Source organism: Boleophthalmus pectinirostris, unplaced genomic scaffold (assembly GCF_026225935.1).
Source record: "Boleophthalmus pectinirostris isolate CB_2022bp ecotype Guang Dong unplaced genomic scaffold, ASM2622593v1 HiC_scaffold_3, whole genome shotgun sequence".
In the NCBI taxonomy this organism is placed as follows: Eukaryota; Metazoa; Chordata; class Actinopteri; order Gobiiformes; family Gobiidae; genus Boleophthalmus; species Boleophthalmus pectinirostris.
In genome coordinates, this window is record NW_026571299.1 from 18,747,931 (window position 1) to 18,772,057 (window position 24,127).

The 24,127-nt window shown below is 39.5% G+C and overlaps 1 protein-coding gene across 7 annotated transcripts in view; it reads right to left on the bottom strand.

The window, feature by feature from the left end:
• Window positions 1–24,127, bottom strand: part of cadpsa (Ca2+-dependent activator protein for secretion a) — a 109,286-nt gene that overhangs the window by 84,246 nt on the left and 913 nt on the right. For all 7 annotated transcript variants that reach the window (XM_055160769.1, XM_055160768.1, XM_055160766.1 and 4 more), the window contains exons 2-3: window positions 10,184–10,297; window positions 5,490–5,822 (exon numbers count right to left, since the gene is read on the bottom strand). In XM_055160769.1, the coding sequence (XP_055016744.1) occupies window positions 5,490–5,822; window positions 10,184–10,297 (447 nt within the window). The remainder of the gene's footprint in view (window positions 1–5,489; window positions 5,823–10,183; window positions 10,298–24,127) is intronic.

The following is a 24,127-nucleotide window of genomic DNA, read 5'->3' on the forward strand; positions in this document are numbered from 1 at the left end:
CGTCCTGTCTATTCCTGTAGCTCAGGCACTATCTCCACTGGACACTGCACGAGCATCACCCCCTCCCTCCCTCAGTCCAGATAAGAGACAGTTGGCATGGCAAGAATCACAGGGGAGGGGAAGGGGAGCGGGGACCGGGGCTGGCTTCTGTGTACAGTTGCCATGGAAACTACATCGGCGAGGACAAAGGCCAGTGGGGAGGGTTGGTGTGAGTGTGCTGGACCAAGAGCCTAGGCTTTCATGTGTTAATTGGAGATTTTCTTTTTTTTAATGTAATAATCAAAGCAAATTTACAGATGGTCCCACGCAAACACAGTGTCTAAAGAATATGGTGAACACTGTTAGAAAGCTTTAAGGTCGTATTTGGGATCTACAATGTCCATGGTTTTTACATGTTTGAAAAGTAGCATATTTTAACCTCAGTCACACTGGAAATTAATTTTTTTATTGGCTCTTTTTCATTCTTAGTTTGCAAACTGCTCATTCTGTCAAGGCTACATGGTACCTTATTGTTTTCATTTTAAAAAGAAAAATTATCAACAGTAAACAACATTTTTGTCTTCTGCTTGATGCAATTTAATTTTCAGATGTTACTGACTTCTTTCACCACACTCAAGTCTTTTTTCGTTTCTTTTCTTTATATAAAAATATAAACAAGATTATGAACATGCACTTATTTTTGCAGTTTTGGAAGTGCCAGAATCATCTTATTACATGCTTTTGGGCAATTTTCTATAAAAATCAACACCAAAATCATATGTTATGATCATTAAAACATATTATTCTCATTATTATTTTCACTGGAAACCATGGACGGACTTTATTCCCATTCAAACCTAAGTAAAACTTGCAGTGACACACCCTTCTTTCTTTGGCTGCTCAATTGTAATGTTAATTGTTATTAACATTACGTCATTACATCACAATACTCTGATTTGACTAAAGGCTCCCACCCCCGTTCATTGCATATGTTGTCCTATAGTGCAAATCTAACTTGATGCTTTCAGTGCGGGTCTGATAGTCTTGTTGTTCATATTGTGAGCAGTGTGAAGCTTTGAATGGCTGCTGCTGCCTTTCCCACCGTCATAATGACCAAAAACCATCTGACGGAGAGGAGAGTACATCCACTCCCTACTCCCTTCAGTATACAGTGTATCCGCTGTGTAGCTCCGCAATTCAATTTGTCTTTCTGCCCCTGCCGTCATTACAGCCACAGGCAAATTTATCAAACTGCATTTACTGAGCTCTGTGGCCATGTCTCTCTCCTCCCATGATGCAGTTTGAAAAAATCCAAATTTGCTCATCTGTGACAGTCTTGCGAACAGCTTTTGTGAGATAAAAATGCACCCTGCTGAATACTGGAGGGTTGAAAATGTTGTTACTTCCAAATAAATTCACTAAAGTAGATAAAAAATAGACAGACCTAAATAGTCACACAGAAAAAAAAGAAACTGAGGAAATTGCACCAAATTTAGTATTTATGGGTTGAGTTAAAGCTAAAATCTTGGCTGACCCACCCTTTTGTATTCTCACATATAATCACTAGATGTTATCTACGTTACTGCTGTTTGATAGTGTGCAAGCTTTGGCCTGACAGAAGAGAGCACAGGTGAGCATGAACAAAGGGCATTTTATGAACGGTAACTTTAAGAAGTATCCTTCCAAATATTAGCCTACTACAACATGGGTAGAAGAATTACAAAACAGGATAAAAATAGAAATACCTATACTAAAATAAATAGAACAATAATAATTCTTTTATGGGGCAAGGATGTAACCTCAAGAGATCGATCAAGGTCCACGTCTATCATATTTTCGGTAACATTGGCAAGTCTAAAACTCAGTCAAACTAGTCAAAAACTAGTTTATTTTAAAGGTGCACCCGCTTGTCTCCATAAATATAAAATTATTTTGCCTTGGAATGTTCCACAGTAGGCATTATTACTGTGTGCAGTTTGCCTCTTCACACATGTAACTGCAACTGTTGGCATTACCTACTTGTCTCCACTGAGATTAATAAATGTAATGCCATATGATGGTGGCCAGGCTGGTGCCACCAAGTGCCTCTGCTCAGTTTCATTTCTCTCCAGCAATTAGGTCAGGGATCTGAATGCACAATGGTTTGCAAGAACCCGGAAGTTGTAGACCGTGCACCAGCCAATCAGCGAAGAGCTGTGAAGCCGGCAATTACTTGGACACCACTGACATTCCAGTGCATTACATACGTCAACCAAATAGCAGCGATTGGTTAAATTTAAAAAGTACCTGTCTACCGTCGCACAAACAAATCCTAATGCTGCGAGGTCAGACAGTTTCCATGAAGTGAAACCAGCTGATGAATCAGGCTAATATGATGGAACATTCCAAGTGAAACTATATGGTCATGTACACAGTGACATAGAGATGGTGGAGGTTTTGCGTATGTCAAAAGCTTAATTTTCAGTTGGCAGTTCTCTTTTTTCAGGTGTTGCCAAGGCAAATAATTCTCCAAGTGATTATGCAGTGACACGACTGTTTGAAAAACAAATACTTACTGATGACACCACAGTGGCATATGAGTAAAAGTGCATGATCAACTCTGAATATAATTAATGTTGAGTTATTTTTATTTATTTAAATTTGTGTCACACATTTCAGAATCAGCCTGAACTTGGTGTGCCTGAAAATGAATGGAACAGTGAGACAGCGCTGCACAAGCACTTAACTGAGTATTTATGATAGTGCTTTACTCTGAATTTTAGGAGGTTTTCCACAGAGGACAATGAACTGAGAAACAGTCAAGAAGCAAAACAAGAGTTCCACTTCCAAAGGATTTACACTCTACCTACTCTGTTTACAATACCACTGTGGATCATGAAGCCAGTATTTGTTTCTCTCAAGGTAGCTTTGAACTTTACAACAGCAATATAACGTACTTATACTGTGGACCATCAAACAACAATGTACTTATAGTCATACAAAGTGTCATTCTCTCTGTTTTAAATCTTTGAAAAGGTTCGGCAATATGGACAAACTTATCTATCAAGCTTTTGTTTCATTTTGGGTGTTTTTAATGCTCAAAATTACCTTAATACATGCAATATTGATTTGAGAGTGGGTTTACTCTCCACAGATATGACTTGTAACTTGGCCTGGCAGCGTCACTTGCTTGTCTCCATGGTGATAGATAAGCCTTGCCATACTCTATTGAAGATTCTAGGTAAGCAGTGACATTTTCACGGAGACAAGCAGGTGGTGGACCTACCAAAATAGTTACAAAGTGCTTCTGTATAAAGTTATAGTAGTTATATTTGATTTTATATGACCACGCAGAAAAAGCATCATTGTCTCTTCCAGTCTGAGCGCTTTTTCAGTTTTGCTTACAATCTTGGGTTGGATTTTAATTGGCAGTTATTAGCCCGACTGTGCCGCTCTTACATGACCAAGGCAATGTTTACTCTGATAACTGTGAGACTAACAGTTCAATTAGTACATGTTTTCCGCATAACCTCTAGGCCTCCCTTCCAACCTACTCCTTACTAATCACCACCTCTCAGCATTGTTAATTGCAGACCTATTTGTAACACAGTAGTGGAGTTGGACAATATGGAGATTTGTAATTTCAAGTAGTGGTGTTAAGAAATACTCTGTTTACACACTCATTCTGATATCCTGTGTTTGGTATAAACATGAATTGAACCATTATAGTTGGATTGGTGATTGCCAGATGTTTAGTTATGTTATGGTAAGAGCTGTAATTAAAATGTATTCAAACATAGTCATTTACAAGATGGGAGAGATGAGAGAAAACTTCAAAGTCTGGCCTTTCTTTTCTACTGTCCTGTCCTCTTTCCAGGGGACGTTGGCTTTTTCATGAGCCAGTCTGGGTGGAGCGGCTCGTACCGCAACAGGAGCACATGAGGGTCTCAGTTACAGCCACTGCAGCACTCAGCCCTCTCTCCTCTCCTTCCACCCTACTCCCATCTCTCTCTTCCTCCTCTCCCTCACTCCTTCTCTCCTTCTCTTTTTCTCCCTCATTCTCTCTCCCTCACTCGCTCACTCTTTTTTTCTCCATTCCTTCCCTCACTCTCGGTCCCTCTCTCGCGCCCTCACTCCCTCTCTTCTCTCTCTCTCTCTCTCTCTCTCTCTCTCTCTCCCTCATTTTCTCTCTCTCTCACTCCTTCTCTCTTTCTCTTCCATTCTTCTCTCTCTCTGTCTCTCTCCTTCCCCCACTCTGAGCTCCTCTCTCTCACCCGCTCTTCCTCTTTTTTTCTCTCTCTCCCTCATTCTCTCTCCCTCAATCCCTCTCTCTGTCTTTCTCTCCATTCCTCTCTCTCCTTCCCTCACTCAAGGTCCCTCTCTCTTGCCCTCACTCCCTCTCCTTCTCTCTTTCCCTCAATCTCTCTCTCTCTCTCCATTCCTCTCTCTCTGTCCCTTCTCTCACTCTCAGCTTCTCTCTCTCACCATCACTCACTCTCTTTTCTCTCTCTCCCTCCCTCTCTCCTTCTCCTTTTCTCCCTCACACTGTCTCCCTCTCTCTTTCTCACTCACCCTCTGCTTCTCTTTCTCTCACTCCCTCTCTTCCCTCTCTCCCTCCTCTCTCTTTCATTCAGTCCCTCCCTTTTCCCCTCACTCTCTCCATTTCTCTCTCTCTCCCTAGACTCCCTTACCCTCACTCCCTCCCTCATGTTTCCCCTCATTGTCTCCCTCTCTCCATCTCTCTCGCCCTCTCTCCTTCTTCTCTTATTCCCTCTCTCCCTCTCTCCATTTCTCTGATAAAGTTCTTATTGCTTAAACTGCCTGCGTAGCAACAATAAAGCCACATGACAGCAAGAAATCTGTAACTCTATAACTTAATGTGTTCTTAAAGTCATAACCGACATCATCATCATGAGTTTTCTTGAGGCTTATGCGACAAAGCAACAAATAAAGAAACAAAACGCTACTCGAGCCATATCTCTGCCAAACGCTAACTTCAACACTGAGTTTGATTTTCAACTAAAAGATGAGTGCGACTAACCAAACAGCTGGTTAATGGCTCGCTTGTGACTTTAATGTTATTTGAGAGGGACTTTTAACAGCACAAATAATCTCACCGGTTCCAACTAAGTCAGTTCTTCATGGTTGAATTGTGTTAAAACAAAGCAGTGCCTCAGGTTAGCTTTACTCATCAAGAAATTTCCAAACCAAACGGCTCCCCGATATGTGCACAGAGACTTTGGCCTGTTTAAATCCAGACTCAAAACTTTATTTAGACTGGCCTTCAACACTCAGTGACGCAGTGACACTTTGCACAACTGCAGTTTTTAATGTTTTGCATGTTGCTATACTGTTGATTTTACAGGAAAAACACTCTGGGCACCTTGTGTGAAGTAAAGGGCTCTATAAATAAAGATAGATGGATTGAAAAATAAATAAAGACTGATTTAAGGATTGGCATCACTTGAAAGTAAACAGTTAGATGTAGATAGGAAGACTGGAGTAAAGAATCCGTATTACATTGTCCTTACCTGGCAGGCATTATACAACAGCTGATGCTCAAACTTCTTGATGCCCAGGATTGATTGGAACATTTCATAGAGTTGGTCCTTGCTGAGGATGAGCTCTGAGGCAGCACTGGCGGTCAGGCGTTGCTGGTGTTTGCGGGGGTCCTCCTCTCCTCTGTAGATGGTGTCAAACTTGGCCATCCACGAGCTCAGGACTGTCTCTTTGCTCAGACCATCGATCTCAGGCAAGCTCCGAACACGTTTCTCTATGTGCTTCTTGAAAACTTCTCTGGAGTCACTGGCCGAACAGCCCCCACTTTGCACCATCCGGGACACACGGTCACTCTTCAGGAAGATCTGGATCAGAGAGAGGCATTTGGAAACTTCATTTTTCATTCTCGCTTTTAATACATTAGATAGAGAGGTCCTATATTACATAAAATGTACTCTGTGTTTATTCCACATATTAAGAACATAACAAAAATAGCTTTCATCATGTAAAAACAGCCAGCGTTCGCCCCAATCGCTTTCATGTGACTATACTAAACAAACTAAACATGTATGAATGAAACAAAACACAACTTCTGATATGTTTGTGGGCCCTTTAAAATAATTCTTCAAATATACTCACCACCACCCTACTTTCAGTCAGAACAAGAACTCTGCTGTGCGTCTTTTAACAGGGAGCAAAAAGCGCAATCTCATTACCCCAATTCTTGCGTCATTGCACTGGCTTCCTTAATTTAATTAATTTTAGAATTGATTTTAAGATTTTATTATTTGTTCTTAAAGCTTTGAATGGACTGGTCTCACAGTATGTCTCGGACCTCATCCAAATTTACACCCCTGCGCGCTCTGAGGTCTGAGGGCCAGCTGCAGCTTGTGGTGCCTAAAATGAGACTTAAAACAAAAAGGGACAGAGCCTTTTTTGTGGTTGGCCCTAAGCTCTGGAACGCTCTGCCCCCCACATCCGAACAGCCCCCACAGTGTAGCATTTTAAGTCTCGTCTTGAGACCCACTTTTATTCTCAAGCTTTTAATACCGCATGAGTTGTGTGCTCCTCTGTATCTTTTATTTTATTGATTTATTGTTTTTATCTATTTTATTTTTTTTAGTACTGCTTTTATACATTGATTTTATTATTATTATTTTATTTTATTCTATTAGTTTCCTCTTGGTTGAAACATAATTCTGCAGGTTTTTTTTGTTTTGGTTTGGTTTTTTTAAGGAAAATGTTTTACATTGCTATGTGAAGCACTTTGGAAACTGTCTTGTTTATAAAATGTGCTATACAAATAAAGTTGGATTGGATTGGAAATGAGAGAGAATGGGGCAAACACTGGCTGTTTTTTTAGAAGATTGAAAGCTATTTTTGTTATGTTCTTAATATGTGGAGGTCAGGTCATAGTAAGGATTTTTATTTGTGGAGATGGATTACAGTGCATTTAATTTAGGTAAAAGTTTCTTTCTCTGGGCCGATGACTAAAACCTTTTGTCCTGGTTAAGCTGGAGAAGGTCTTCAGCAGCCCAGGATTTGATATCTAAAATGCAATTAAAATCCATTGGCCCGGTGTCCTCAGGAGACATAAAACTGTGTATCATTTAAACTGGAGAAGTCTCATGATAACGCCTCTGAGAGAGAGTTTATGCAGGTTAAAAAGCACTGACCCTAAAATCAAAGCCTGGGGCACACCACATGAGAATTTTTTGATCTCTGGAGCCGCGGTAATCAGACTTACTACAAATGTAGACACAGTGAGCTTTAGCTTCTGCCTACACTTGGACATTTATTTTAGTGTTTGATTTGATTAAGTCCTTAGATTAGTTGACTTTATTGATCTACAAGGGAAAGTAGCTCACACATTACACTATATTATAATAACAAAGCAAAATGATAATAATACATTCTAAGTAAGTAGCAAAGGTAGCAAGAGACTGATGTCAAATAAGGTAAAAATTAAATAAAATATAGAAAAAAGTTATACAAATATATCTCATCTATATAGAATAGGTCGAAAGCTGCTGTGTCCTGCTGCCACTCTCTCAGGCTCTCAGGTCAGAATCATGTCATCTGTACTGCTCGTGGGAATGCAGTTCTACATACCGAATATGTTTTATTTCATGGGAATCAAATTGAACCAAACTATAATGAGATATTCTTCAATATCGAACAAATAAATTAAATGAAATAAAAAATTACAATTTTGACATCTTGTTAAAGCTGGGTTCAGATCACAGTACACATTTGAGCAACAAGTTTGAGCATTACAACAAATAATCCCAAACATTTCAGAACATGTTTTGAAAGGTCCTCTGCAGGTTTAGCCAAATAACTGCATGCACTTTGACTAATTGTGATAATTCAATGAGTGATTTCAAAATGATTGTGATTGGAGCTTTTAGTCTTTAGAATGTAATGATGTTATACTCCCCACAAGTTTTTACTATTAATTAAATTTTTATCCTAAATAAAAGGTAAACTCACAAATTTTGAACCAAATCATTTCTATTAGTTTATGTTATTCTATTAGTTACTAGACTTTTGATCTCACAACACAATTTTGGATAATAACTAGCCATTTACCTGCCACCATAGAATGAAAAAGAATTAACTACAACCTCGAGGCGCAAAATATACATATCAAATTTATGTAAATATTTTCATGTGTATCATAATGTTTCATATTTATTTAATTTTGTACTTTAGTCGTATTAACCTCTATATCTTAACCTAGTGCCTCCGCTCAATTTAATTTCTCTCCAGCGACTAGGTCAGGAATCGGAATACACTAGACGTGCGAGTTTCGGGCACCAGCCAATCAGCAAAGAGCTATACATTCTATGTTGGCAACGATTCCCGAGATTGAGGATTTAAAGCTGGAATAAAGAGAATATTTGGTGAATTTTATGAAGGGGAAAGACGTTATTGCCCTTCTTTCTGCGGGATTTGGGAAAAGCTTAATATACCAGTTAGCCCTGTTAGCGGCGCATTACATACATCAAGACCAAATAGCAACGATTGGTTAAATGAAACAAAATACCCCCCTACCGTTAAGCGAACAAATTCTAATGCTGCGTGGTCAGAGGGTTTCTACGAAGTGAAACCGGCTGATGAATCAGGTTAACAGATTTCAGATATGTAGTCAAAATATAGTGTATGTCTGTGTGATTGTGTAGTTAGGGTATCATTCTGACAGGTGAGTAGTGTTTACTTGTGAGGTGTAGCAGCTGAACCCTTCTCTCTCACCATGACCTTTGACACCTGTGCACAGGTGTATGCGTGTCTGTCTATTTGTGTCCCGTGCGTCTGTCCATTATCTCGCCCCTTTGTGCCCCTGTCCGTCAGTTTGAGCCTGTAGCTAAACCCGGCTCAGAGGGAGTCTTTTAATTCAATTGGATCACCTGCAGGCTTCATCTGTAAACTGTCACACTGCTGCACGCGCACTGATAAGGACCTGCCACTCAGTCAGTCCAAAAACAAGGGCTGGGTTCACATAAGCTCAGAGTTGCATTTACTCGGGTTCTTAAAGGTGAACTATGGAACTTTTCTGACTTTAAACTTATCTCTGTAAAGGCAATCACGTAATACCTTCAGTTACAAGTCAGATCTTTAGAGAGGACATCCAGCTCACAGTAAGAATACATGTGATTCAAGATATGTTTGAGCAATAAAAGCACCCGCAATCTAATAAATTCAATATAATCTTAATGTCATACTCGTGTAGACTCTTATTTATGTATTTAAGTACCACTTTATATTAACTGCATCTTAATTAGCCTTAATAAATGATGATTCATAATAAGCAAATTAAGAATGATTCAGGCTTAGTAACTACTTAATTAAGGTTAGGAGTTCTGGTTCTGGTTGATTAATTGGCAAACTCTGAATGGATATCACACTGATGAAGGGAGAGAGAGGTTTAACTTCAAAGATTAGAGCATTGAAGGGTCCACATTATGTTATTTTCTGATCTATGTTGTTTTCTCATCATAAACATACCTGGATTTGTGTTTTGTTTCATTCACACATTTTTAAGACACAAACCCTGCATATGTAGAATGAGTTAAACAAAAACAAAACAAAAAATAGTCCGTTCCAAAAGTCCTTGAATTGCCAATCTCTGCTGAACAAAAGGTAAAATGTAGCTGTTAACTTGAAAACTACCTCTTCACAACATCACAAGGTGGAACAAATCATTTTGAGCTTTGGAGATGTAGCCAGACTATTAATAAAGGATTACTCAAACGTGTGTTAATGAAACAAAACATAACACCAGAAATGTTAACAGCATTAAGGTAACAGCATTATAACATGGCTTAAATCTCACAAGAATCACTTTTGTGTAATGTAGGACCTTTAATGAAATTGTTGCTAAGCCTGAATAAAATTTTGTGTTTATTATGCATTAAGTTTTTGTTAATACTTTTTTAAGGTTATTGAATGGTAGTTATAAAGTGTTACCGGTATTTTTTTGACTACTAACTCACCAACTCGCATTTGATGTTCTAATGTCCCATGTGCAGAAAACACATCCGCATGCAATCTGGGAATTATTTTCATTGACTACCACTGTGTTAATTGAGCTATTTTCCCTGGAAACATCAACTAGAAAATGACCCATAAAATATAATGACTGCATGTTCCATTTGTTCCAGAGCCATCAGCACCATGGTGTGTGTGTGTATGTGTGTGTATGCGTGCGTGTGTGTTAGATTACCTCATAGTAACTCTGCACTGCGTTGATGAAGGCTTCATCGGCCACAATCTGAGTGTCTCCGCTGAGGAACGCCTGGAAGCGCTCTTTCACAGTCTGCAGCTGCTGCTTGTTGATCTGTCCAACCAAAACATGAGAAATAGTTAGTCAGTCCTCTTAGATATCAGGGGAAAAATAAAAGTAACGTGCAAAATATTATCTTAAGTCTATTGGTGTATTAACGTAATTGTTTGTAGTGTCAGATGTAGGGCTGGCTGGGCAATAAGACTGATCCCAATTTTTATTTGATTTCATGTTTTTTATGAAAAGCAAATACACATGACTTTGATTTGCTTGGTTGATGAACAAGGAAAAGGTAGAATTTTTAAACAAACCTCACATAAAGTGCACATGGCAGTACCACTCATTTCTCATAACATGGAATATTATTAACATAACGTAATAATATAACATAAATATATTTCTAATGAGAGAAATCCTGTTTGGACCCACACAGCAGATGTGGCATACACATAGGTACGATTACATTAGTTTATATTAAATGTTTTATTGAACCAAAGGGTGGTTCAAGAATGACGGTAGACTATTAAGGACATGTTTTAAAATACTCATTTTACTCTACTCATACTAGCACAGATGTAAAATAGTTGGAAGAAGAGGAAATAAAGTCCCTGATGTGGTCCCTCTCACTTGGGGGGCTTCATACCTCTCTAAACCTGTTCCACTCAGCGGTGCATGTTAGAGGCAGCTGTCAGACTGCAAATGCCTGATTATGAGACCTCCTGGGAGGGACTCAAACTGTGTGCCACAACTATTCTCAGGGCACAGAAAATATAGGAATAGAAGAAATACTGAAATGTGTGTGGAGATTTTGTCCCCTTTTAAAAATGCAAATGGAATATGTAGGTAAATCATAAAATTGTTTGATCAAAAAGTTCAAAGCTCAACTTGTGCGGCATACATTCCCTAACATGGAACCATGCCGTTACATTAAATTGATTAAAATGTCCAGTGACACATAATACAAATTTGATCAAGTCAAAGTAAAATCAACAGTCAGAAGACTTGGTGCTTTATTGCCAAGTCTTGCACATAGACCGTATTCAAATTAGGATTAAACTGGCACTAAACCCAGAACTAAACCTGGAAGTAAATCTGGACAAGTCTAGGACCAAACCAGAATTAGAACAGAACCAAACCAGATCTGCACCAGGGTTTGGGCTCAAACCAGGGCCAAACCAGGACAAGTGTGAACATAATCCTGATCTGTGTTTCTTTTCTGGAAGAGGAATCAGATGAGTTTGGGCCAGCGTAAATCAGGCAGTTATCTCACTGACAGATTGTCAGATTGGGAGTTTGTGCCATGGTTTTGCCAGGCATTTGGAAGCCATTAAATCAGTGATCAGTGAATCATTTGTTCTTGGAGTTCTCGGCCGTGCAAGCTCCTCACAGATCTGAGCTGTTGATGACATAACCCCAAATGGAAGTGTAATCCAGATTAAACATCGCAACAAAGGATTGAGAAAGTGTTCATCAGTGAAAGAGCTCCAATCTGGACATCAGGTCATGGTGCCATGCACGGGATCTAAACTTGTGTCAATATGTTTTACAGCATGTTTATTCAAGTCCTTAGGTTGTATAATCTGTATCAGAAACATGTTCAATATATAAATGTCCCACTGGCAGAGAGACAATGAGTAGTTTCTTCTCAATACAAAAAAACATTCACCATTTTATAACGGGGCTGGTTGTATGAGTACAAGTGTATACAGATGTGCAGGGCTTGTTGTAGTACCAGTGCATACAGATGTGGGTAAGGCTTTCTTCACACAGACAGTAGGCTGCAGTCTAAACACTAAAGCAGCTTTTCGAGGGTGTGAGCTGAGCAGTGGCATGTGTCTGTGGAAAGTGAGAGGTGCAGTGGAGCCATCTGTCACAGTCACTCCATATTGTGTCGGCTGACTCACATCTGAATATTCAACATGTCCTGTTATGCATAATACTACTGATTATTTATTACATTGCTTTTTCATTCAATTTCATTCTCTTTTTGACATGCTGATGTATGGTTTGAGACGGCGGGAACAAGCTTATTGCTGGTTTTCAGATTACATCACAGCATTCAATCAAGACAGACTGGGGACTTCTAAAACAAATATTGCTGAAATACAGATTTTTTGTTGCAGATTTGTTGTTATGGTTAAAGAGGGGGTATTTTATTTCTGCGGGGTATTAACTATTAACACACAAAACATATTCAGATCTCGATGTTACCTTTTATTGTTTTGCAAATGCTGCATTCTCCTAAAACATATTAACATGTTTTATAAGTTTAACTTTTCATTTTGGATGATCGGAGTCTCCCTTTCCACAAAAGTGGCTAGAAAAATTAAGAAATAAATTGAATCATTTAAAATCTGCTAAATTCTTTATCAAAATCATTACATTTCATCCTTAATTGTTCTGAAAATCTCTGCAAAATGCTTTTACTTTTTACTCTTAAAATGCATTTTTAATAGGCACTTTAATATTTTGACTTTGACTGATTTTTCATGATTTTCGTGATGCTTTTACTTTTACTTGAGTAACTTTTTACCTTTGTATCTGTACTTTTACTTAAAGGTGCATTGCGTGACTTTTCAAATGTTTTTCTTCATGGAGGTGTTATTCTTATGTGTGGAATGTTTCACAGTATGGCATTAAACCTTTCTATCTTCATGAAGACCAAACCAGACCAAGTTACAGGTCAGATCTGTGAAGAGGTAACCCCCCCCATAGTCAGAACGCCTGTTTTTCTAGGCATTTTTGAGCTCTAAAACCACCTGTAATTGAATAAAAGATAGAGGTGGAGCTGAGCTGAGACGTACTGTGGAAAATTCCAGACAGAGCAATGACATATCCATAGAAAAAAAGCAGGTGACAGACCCCCAATCATAAAGTTACACAGTGCACCTTTAAGTAACACACTGGACAATAGTCTAGAGAAGGAGTGTGTGAGTGTGTAAGAAGCACTGCACGGACCTAAATGGTGGACAATACTGTGGAAGCTGCATGGCTACTCCAGTGACGACTACAGAGGCCTGAATAGGGCGGATGGTATGATGAGTCACCCACTAATTAGAATCACATCAAAGAGGGACATATCTCTTGGTTGTGTGTGTGTGTGTGTGTGTGTGTGTGTGTGTGTGTGTGTACATGACCACACAACAGTCCCGGCGTCAGGGCCTTCATCATCATTACCAGCCTACATGCTGTCCTCATAAATGATGCACATATATTGATCTGGTCTTTCTAACAAACACATTGCAATTCCCTTTAATGGCTCCACGCTGTTTTCAAACCAGAAGAGACATGGAGAGACAGTATTGTTTGACTCCATGGGGATAGGCTTTAATGTACCATAATGTACCAGAGATTGTGTTTTACCGTTGAAAAATAGTGTCTGATTGCTCTGATTAGCCTGTGTCACGTAAAAGATTGGGAAATTTATTGATTTGCAAGTTGACTGGGTAAATTACAGAAGTGTAATTCCTCTGAAGCAAATATGAGTTGATTGAGACAAACGACGCAGGAATAAAACTAAGTGAATGTGAACAAAATCAAAGATGCACTATGTAACCTTTCTAGTGACGGGGTGGGCCATCTGCTTGTTTCCATGGAAATGTCGTTACACTACACTACCCAGAATAAGTCACAGAATGTCATTAAACGTATATACTGTAAATTCATGGAGACAAGCAGCACCAGGCCATGTTACAGGTCAGACCCTGCTCACAGTAAGAATGCATGTTTAATGCCATATTGTGGAACATTCCAGGAACTATCTGGCAGGTGGCATACCCTTCAACAGCACCTTTAAATTAAGCCATATGTAGTACCTAATGTTAATATTATGCAACAGATAGAAACACACAACCAAATATGTTTTTAAAAAAGTTTCTTAAATGTCCCAAATTACACTATTTTCTGATCTATGTTAGAATGTTGTTTCCTCATCACAAACATACCTGGAGCTGTGTTTTGTTTCATTCACACATGTTTAACTCACAAAACCTGCATTTGTAGACTTAGAGTTCTTCTGTTAGACAGAAAACAGTAATCCTGGAAGTACCCCACTGTGTTTTTTAAACTCCATACAACTTCACTAGAATCATTTGGATAATTTCAGCCCTGGGACTTCCAACCTCTACTGAACTAAAGGTAAAAGGTAGCCGTTAACTTGAAAACTACCACTACATGACATCACAAGGTTCGAACAGAGCTTTGGAGATGAAGACAGACTTAACAATGCAGGAATATTACTCAAACATGTGTGAATGAAACAAAACACAACTCCAGGTATGTCAGATGAAGAAAAGAGGTAGAGCGCTTCACTGAGTCATAAAAGAGTTTTTAAAAAAAATAGCAGTGCAAGTGCTCTATATGGGTTAAAACAGTCTTTAAACAGAAAGTTACCCCTTCTGGAAAATGTAAAAGTAGGCAAGGTACAAACCCAAGGCACTCTAACTTATTATATGAAAAGTCCTTTATTGCATGAAGGGACATAACGCATTTTGACCAGCAAGATGGTCTTCATCAGGGCAAAGTGGTAAAACAGGACACACAGATGCCACTAAATACAATCAATTATCAGTAACTTCAGGTATGTTTTTGATGAGGTATCACCGATCTTTAAGCTTACAGGAGTCATTTTTCTCAATATAGGACCACTTAAATCACTGCTAAAAAGTAGACTATATTGTGCAACAAAACTAGCATGTGTAACATAATAATGTGTGTGCTACTGTTAAAATACATTTGGTTACTATTACGGTACTCAGTTCTAACACAATTTAACAGTTGTCTTATAAACAAAGACAAATCAATCCTTGAGGAAATGCATAAGAATAGTGAAGCGTATCTGATCAGAGGGTCTATTGTGGGGCAGGACAGAGGCAACAGATGGTGTGATTGTGTGCTTTGTGAAGTGGAGTGCCTCACCTGGCCATGCTAATTCCCCCGAGTCTTTTCTGAACAATAAGAAACACACAAATACAACAGACAACAGTAGTCTCCTCTATAGTGACTCTAAGCTTCCCACTCGGGCTGGCAGAACAAGTGGTGAGAGAAATGGGGGTGTTAGCAATGTTTAAACTGCTCCTTGGCGATGCATGTAAAAGATAGGTGATTTATTTATAGAGATTTAACAAACAATGGAATGAGTTTGTAGAATAGGACTTGTTACATGTAAAGCAGTACAGGAGTATGTGTGTTTACTGTGGGTGGGTCCATTGAGGGCTTGTGTTTAATTAAGGCAAATAACTGCTGTACTATGGTGTGGACACCCTGTCAACAATGGTAGAGGTAATAAGAACAGTAGCATTACTGTTAAGATAAACAAATATACAGTTCTACATTTACTTTAAAGGTAGCCTGATTCATCAGCCGGTTTCACTTCGTGGACACCATCTGACCTCGCAGTGTTAGAATTCATTCACTCAATGGTAGGCAGGTACTTTTTAAAATTTAATCTGCTATTTGGTCATGACATATGTAATGCACCACTAACGGGGCCAACTTGTATATTAAGCTTTTCCCAAATCCCGTAAAATGTAGGGCAATAACGTCTTTCCCCTTGATAAAATTCACCGAACATTCTCTTGGTTCCGACTTTAAATCCTCAATCTCGGGAACCGTTGCCAACACAGAATGTATGGCTCTTCGCTGGCTGCGTGGTGCCCGAACTCGCACTTACAGGGTTTTTGCGAACCGTCTAGTGTATTCTGATTCCTGATCTAGTCACTGGAGAGAAATGAAATTGAGCGGAGGCGCTAGGTGGCACCAGACTGGCTACTTTAAAGGTTCTACATTAAGTAAAACTGACACATGTGAGCTTTAAGCCATGTTATAATGTTGTTACCTAATCAAAAACATACCTGGAGTTGTGTTTTGGTTCATTCACACAATGTTGAGTAATCCTTCAATCTTAGTATGTTTACATCTCCAAAGCTCAAAATGCTCTGTTCCAGCTTGTGATGTCATGAAGCGATAGCTTTCAAGTTTTTAATGAATCCTTTCACCTTTTATTTAGTAGACAGGCAACTCCAAAGCTGAAATTATCCCAATCATTCTAATAAAGGTGTACAAAGTTTAAAAACAAGGTTTATGTATTAAACATGTGTCAGTGCAATAAACACAATTCCAGGTATGTTTAGATAATAATGCAGAATATGGGCCCTTTAAATTGTCAAATTTTTCTGTAGTGCTTTTTCATCTTCAAGGCACTCAAAGCACTTTACAACAAGGAACCACTCTCCCATTCACACACACATTCACATATACACTAGGGGCGAGGTGGGTTAAGAGTCTTGGCCAAGAACACGATGACAGCATTCATCTGTGGGAACTAGAATCACATCGAATCGGGGTGGATCTGACCAGTCAACCGACTGTTTTGTTTGTGTCGAGAGCAGGATTCAAACCGCAAGCCTTTGGATAAGTGGACAAATGCTCTACCCACTGAGCTACTGCTGCCCAGAGAAAGCAGGGGTATAATGCTAAATTCTTTCTGTGTCGTACATGCTTGAAAACTCTTCTGAACACTCTTTGAACCCTGCTTACAGTTGAGGAGTATGAGCCCACAACTCTGTCCACATGCCCACGTAACCAGGAAGATCTCTGCAGCACTCTAACCCATGCACCCGCACAGCTATTTTTCATAAATATACAAGAGCGTGATTCAAAACAATATGCTACAACTTCACTAATCTGACGCAATGTGTATTAGTTTTATTAGCAGGATGCAAGCAGATTGTGTTGTGATGGCACTGACAGGGAGTGACTTATACTTATACAGCATTTTAAATCAATAGCAGGTAACATGGTGAGATGAAATATGCTCTGTGTTAACAATTAATACCTCGTAGAAGTGTATTACCACCTCTTTTATCATCAAAAGCATTGTGTTACCAATGATATATCACATTTTCATCTGCAGGCTAAATATTGCTAGAGTCTTTTCCCACTGGCAAGCTTTTCCAGTGGTGAGGTTACTGTCTACTGGCATAAATTAATCTTTTTGTAATCAAACCAGTATTTCATTTAGAGTTTGTTCTTGCCATCAGATGAAGACTAGGTTAACATCTTAAAAGCAACCCATAAACAACAATTTTATGCAACTGAACTATTTACAAGGTGTTTTAATAGTACTCTAGTCTCCATTTTCATCTTAGTGTAAAAGTGTGTTCTTCCAAATATGGTTAAACACCGCAACTTCATTTCTAGAGATCTTTGATGTGACACACCTCTGCTCTGACTGGCTCAAACTGAAACACATACCTGCAGGAGCAGAGTTAGAAGTGTAACATCCCATTTTAATCCTGATTTTAGCAATATCACGGCCTCTACCACAATTCGGGGTAGTGATTAAAGTCCTTCCTGAACCCTTCAATACATGCACATACTTTATGAAAGAACTGTGTGAACCTTCCAAGTCAATGTCATCCACAAACTGTGAGGCATAAGTGAGCATCTGTTACTATAGCAACTGTTGGTTTTATACATGTGACCCAGTTGACCCAGGATCTTTCCATGCATAACAGTGATTTTCATTAATGCATTTACCAACCCTACACAAATGTAAACTACTAGTAATTCTCAATCTCTAAAATGCTGGACATAGCAGTCAAATTGTTTTTATTATAGGTTTCTCAGGATAGTTGAAGAATGAGCCTCTCCCAATAATGTTGTTTTAAATCTATAAGGAATCTAAATGGTCACTATCGAACCCACTAGCCCGATTCATCAGCTGGTTTCACTTCGTGGAAATCGTTTGACTTTGCAGTGTTAGAATTCGTTCACTTGACGGTAGGCAGTAGGACTTTTATTATCCCGGAGGAAGAAGGGCAATTACGTCTTTCACCAAACATTCTCTTTGTTCCAGCTTTAAATCCTCGATCTCGGGAATCGTTGACAACACAGAATGTATGGCTCTTTGCTGATTGGCTGGTGCCCGGATTCGCACTTCCAGGGTTTTTGCGAACCATCTAGTGTATTCCAATTCCTGACCTAGTCGCTGGAGAGAAATTAATTTGAGCGAAGGCACTAGGTGGCGGCAGCCTGGCTATGAAACCACAGCACCTACTACAGCCAATCATGAATCAGTGCTAGTGCAGCCTCTGCCGCTCAGTGAGTGAACTCTGGAGGTTCTGAGGTATGACCTGTTTATATATGAGACTGCGAAAAATGTGTATGTGTCCTTTATATGCAGGTTAAGAAACTGGCCCAGGTTCAGCTGTGATTGTCGTATCTTAAGAGTGCAGGTTCTATGCTGTTTACTTTAAGAAATGCTCTGGTAGCCTACTTGATTCTTGACACATCTTTATTGATATCTACTGAAATTAGAATCTAGTTTCAATATGACTTTAATTATCATTAGTATCTGAGGATCCATTTTTGATAACCCTGTACCCTAGGAATGAGGAATAAATACACAATAATGGCCTTGCATCCATCATTACACTTAATTTGATTTAAGAATAAGAAAATTCTGGTTAATTCAATGTGTGAGACATACTCTGCATATTACGTGCTGTTGTGCACAGGCCTAATACAGAGATAGCCCAAACAGCCACTGATGTGCTGAGCTGGATCAAACAGGAAGTGTGATTGTTATGATATCCAGTCTCCAGGCAGAGAGCTCTTTCTACTTTCATGACTAATGACCAAACCGCGATGGATGCACAGTACTATTCTCAGTCAAACAAACAAAACATAAATGTTGGAGTTATTTGAGGCTGCCAGACCTGACTCTATATAACTATAATATAACTAAAAACACAGGAAAGGTGTCATCATTTCTAAACAATTTGTGTTTTTGAAAGAAATATCTAAAATTGTTGAAACTTCAAAAACTTCAAAATCATATTTAATAGCGATTGGCTCATCATATCATCAACAAATTACTAATGTGATATAGGGCAGTCTGTTCACCTGACAATGTTTTTAGAGTTTAATAATGGCACTATTTTCAGTGGCTATTGTGAAAGAATTATTTAATTGTATTTATTTATAACAGAGAAAATGTTGAAGTTTGTGCCAGTTTTTGTTTCATGTCAATAATAAGTAAAAATAATAAGTAACTGCACAGATATCAACTATAAACCAGTTCAACAAAATGCAAAGTGACAGTTCTACCAGATTCTACCTTAGATTTCTGACCTGCCTCCAGCCCAGTGTCAAACTAGAATGCTGTAATATCACTGAATCTAAAAATAAAATATAGACCTGTTGAAAGGACTAAACCAGATTTCAAATTTTGGCATCACTGCTCTCAGAAGTACTAGCCTAAACTATTCACGGGTGCATTAAAAGTCCTATATTACACAAAACTGACTCTTGTGAGTTTTCAGCCATGTTATAATTTTGGAACAGACCTGGAGTTGTGTTTTGTTTCATTGACACATGTTTTAATAATCCTTTATTATTAGTCATTCTACAACTCCAAAGCTCCAAATGCTTTGTTCCACCTTGTGATGTCATGAAGCAGCAGTTCTCAAGATAACAAGATTTTTTTGTTTGTTATTTGTTCTGTAGAGATTCCAGTTCCAGATAATTCCAGGGCTGAAATCATCCAAATGATTGTAGTGAAGGTTTATAGAGTTTAAAAACACAGTGGAGCACGTTTTTACCATGTCATGTGTTTTCATGTAAGGGAAGAACGCCTCGTAAATATGAGGGATTGGTGCCTCAAACATGTGTGAATGAAACAAAACACAACTCTGGATGTGTTTTTGATGAGGTAACAACATAATAACATGGATCCAGAAATAGCGAAATAAGAGCCCTTTAATAAAAACAAACCTGCAATATATAGCTATTCAGTTTATTCAAAGATGTTTGTGTAATCTTTTAACAAAAAAGTAATTGTGTCACTTTTTTCAAAGCTTATATAGTAACATAACAATGGAAAAAAAAAACACTCTCCATGCTTTAGGCTGTGACCACAAAGGTGCAGTGTGTGAGATGATTACTGTGTGTCATCATGAGTCCCTTGTGCAGCAGAGTCTCAGGGGAGCTCCATGGAGGCCAACCCCAGCACAAATAACATGAGCTATGATGAGCGCAGACTGCAGAGAGAAACAAACTGGATTCTACAGTTGACTTGGATCCAATTTTGTCAAAGAATTCTGAATTATCAACTTTCCACATAGTCCATGTTTTTTGGGGACATTACAATGCTGGGAATCAGATGACATCAAACTATTTTATAGAGCAATAATATTTAATACAGATAGGGGGCCAAAAATTAGCCTGATTCATCAGCTAGTTTCACTTTGTGGAAACCGACTGACCTTGCAGCATTAGGATTCATTCACTTGACCTTAGGCGGGTGCTTTTTGTATTTAACCAATTGCTGTTATTTGGTCGTGATGTATGTAATGCTCCGGAGCACTCAGTGGTGTCCAAATAATTACTGGAACAACAGCAAACAAAGCAGAGAGTGAATATGTCTGTCAACGATCATTGTCATTTCTGCGAGGTGAACTTGCAAAATAAAGGTGCAATAAAAAATGCGAAGTTTGTATTTGACAATGATAGTCCAAACAAGGAGAGCATATGCAGTTTGTTAATGCAACTCGGGTTGGTTCAGCTCTTCACTGATTGGCCGGTGCGTGGTCTACAACTTCCAGGGTCCTTGCAAACTGTTTAGTGTATTCCAATTCCCGACCTAGTTGCTGGAGAGAAATAAAATTGAGCGGAGGCACTAGGTGGCATTAGCCTGGTTTGCAAATATGATCAGTATTGTTAAAATGCAGGTTTCTATTATAATATGGTGAGTTCTATGATCTAGTCACTAATAAAAAATGAACATTTGTTAATTTACCTTTTATATATTTCATGGAAAAGTACAATGTAATCAATAGGAAAAAAAACGTATTCTGATCTTAATGTTGCACTTTGTAACTTTTCTGCGGGTACGTTGTCTGCTTAACCCAGTGCTTCTCAATTATTTTCTGTCATGCCCCCCCTAGGACGAATAAAACATCTCGCGCCCCCCCTGACTATAGATAGTATCATTTGTCTATAAAATTGTTATAAGTACACCTGTGCGTAACACTGCCACCTTATATGACGCCAACAACGCTCGCTGGTTTACTGAAGTAGCAGTCACAAAGCGGGATGATTGTCGGCAATATTCGGCACGTTTTCGCTGAAAAATCTTAAGCGGCTTATCAGAGTGATTGGGGTGTAATGTATTTAAGTGACGCCTTAATTTATTGGGCTTCATGCTGTCGGCTGCCAACATTTTTAGACACAGTAAGCACACCGGTCTTTCCTCGTCTCCCACCGTAGTCACAGTGAAGCCAAGCGCTACATACGCTTCGTCATATTTCCTCGTCTTAGCTTTCGGGAGATTTTCGTTTGTCTCTTTATCTCCGTCTCTCTCCGTCTGTCTTCTCATCCCTGTTAAATATTTTTTTCATGGTGTCACTTGAGGGTCTGCTACACTTCGTGTCTACACTTCATACTCAAACTCTGTGCTGTGTGCAAAGCGCGCATGCTCAGTGCAAACAAAACTCCTACACCACCGAGCGAATGCTCCCTGCGCACACTCTGCCAATGAGAGCGCTCTGCCCCCTAATGTAGTGGAAGTGCAATTGCACTTTATTCTAAAGGCCCGTTCAGACCAAAGCGTCAAAGTGTCCACTTTCTATGTAAAGTCTATGTGGACGCGCGACTAGAGCGTCCTGCGTTTTTGCGGCGCGTTTTCGGCGTCAGCGCGGCGCGAATCTGGCGTCAGCGCAGCGCGTCTTCAGCGTTTTGGCGTCAGCGGCCAAGACGCGCGTCCAAGGCGTCAGCGTCAAGACGTTGAAAATGCTGAACTTTTCGCGTCAGACGCGCCGCGTCAATCAATCAGGGACGAGTATCCAGTGACGCAGCGACGTTATTATCAGGAAGAAAGACCCGAGAACCAGAACGAGAACCACAAACATGAACGGAGAATAAATATATACGCCACAATCACCGAGCCGATCGCGAGGACTACACCAGGACCGGACCAGGACCAAACCAGGACTAGACCGAGACTAGACCGAGACTAGACCGAGACTAAACAAGGACTAGACCGGGACTAGACCGTGATTAGACCAGGACTAGACCGGGACTAGACCGGGACTAGACCGTGATTAGACCAGGACTAGACCGGTATTAGACCAGGACTAGACCGGTATTAGACCAGGACTAGACCAGGACTAGACCGGGACTGATCCAGTGTCATTAGCGGAGTATAAATATAAACACGCCCCAGTCGTCGACCCGATCTCCTCCGTTGATGTTTTATGTCATAAAAACACTCTCTCAGTCTGGTCTGACATTGTTTCGGGAAAAGACCGGGACCGGGCTCTTGTTTCCAGGGCAACGGACGCGCATCAAGTATTTTTGTCCCGTTCGTCCACGGCGTCAAAAGTTGCGCGTCGGGGCGTCTAAACTCAAATGCAAAACGCGTCCAAATAGAGGCGTCAAGGCGTTTTTTGACGCTTTGGTGTGAACGGCCCTTAAGACAGTAAAAAAAATCAAAATAAAAAAATAAAAAAGCATGTTCCCCGAGGTCAAACGCGCCCCCCTTGACGGAGCCTCGCGCCCCCCCAGGAGAAGCACTGGCTTAACCCCATGTACATGTTTTCTACAGTATGGCATTTAATTTAACTAGCTCCATGAAGACACATCACCAGGTGAGATCTGTACAGAGTTGGGCCAGCTCACAGTAATAATGCATGTTTTGTGGACGTTTTAAGAAATAAAAACTCCTCTAATTGAATAAATGGAAGATATATTTGTTTAATGCCATACTGCAGAACATCTCAGGCAATGCGATAACATCACCATGGAGACAAGCATGTTAGGAGAAGATGGCAGACCTTCCACCAGAAAAGTTACACAGTGCACTTTTACAGTGGAACTAAACACTAAATCAACTTTTTTGCTACTAACTGTGCTTACACTGTGTATATGTTATTTTAGAGCAAACTAGGTATATTCATGATTGTAAACACCAGTTTGAGTAGAGTTGAGCAGAGTTTAAAATGCTGATACTTGTTAAATCAATAACACTGTGGCTCATGTGTCCAGACCCCACCCCTCTCATCTTTAATCCTCCAGGCACTGCCCAGTTATGCAGCTGTATCTGAAACGTGTTTTTTGGTTGAGTTTAGATGTTCAATCCCACTTTAACCATAATTACTACTTGCCTAATCTAACCCCTAACTCATGGCTGAACTTTAAATCATGTTCTTAAAGGTGCACTGTGCAACTTTTCCGGTGGTGGGTTTGTCATCCATTTGTCTTCATGGAGATGTTATTGCTCTTTCTAGAAGACTCCACAGTAGAGATTAAACCTATCTATCTCAAGAGAGACAACTACAGCCTACATTACTGTACAGTACGGTCAGATATGTGAAGAGGCAACCCTGTTCACATAGAGAATGACTGTCTTTTTGAGTAATAGAAGCACCTGTAATGAATACATGCTAGATGTGTTTAATGTCATATCATGGAACATTCTAGGGAAAGCAATAACATCTCCATGGAGAGAAGCAGACCCTCCACCAGAAAATTTGCGCAGTGCACCTTTAATGATAAAAAATTTACATTTAATGGGAGCTTTGTTCTTACTGCTCATAAAAGAGGCAGGATGTCTAGAATTCAGTGTACAGATTTTTGTCTCCACAGTGTGATAAATAGGAGCCTGCACAAATCTAAACTCTGCTTCACCTGGATTTTGGAGTAAATGAGAAGAAACTCACAGAAAAAGTTAAATTTCTACATGTTTTGGCACAGTTGCTTCATGTGTTCTATGTATGTTTCAATTTGTTTTTCTTGACATTTACAATCATTCTGAGATTTACACCAGAATGAAATAGGCTAAAGGTTTCAAGCTCCTAAACAACACCTCCACTCAATACTGTA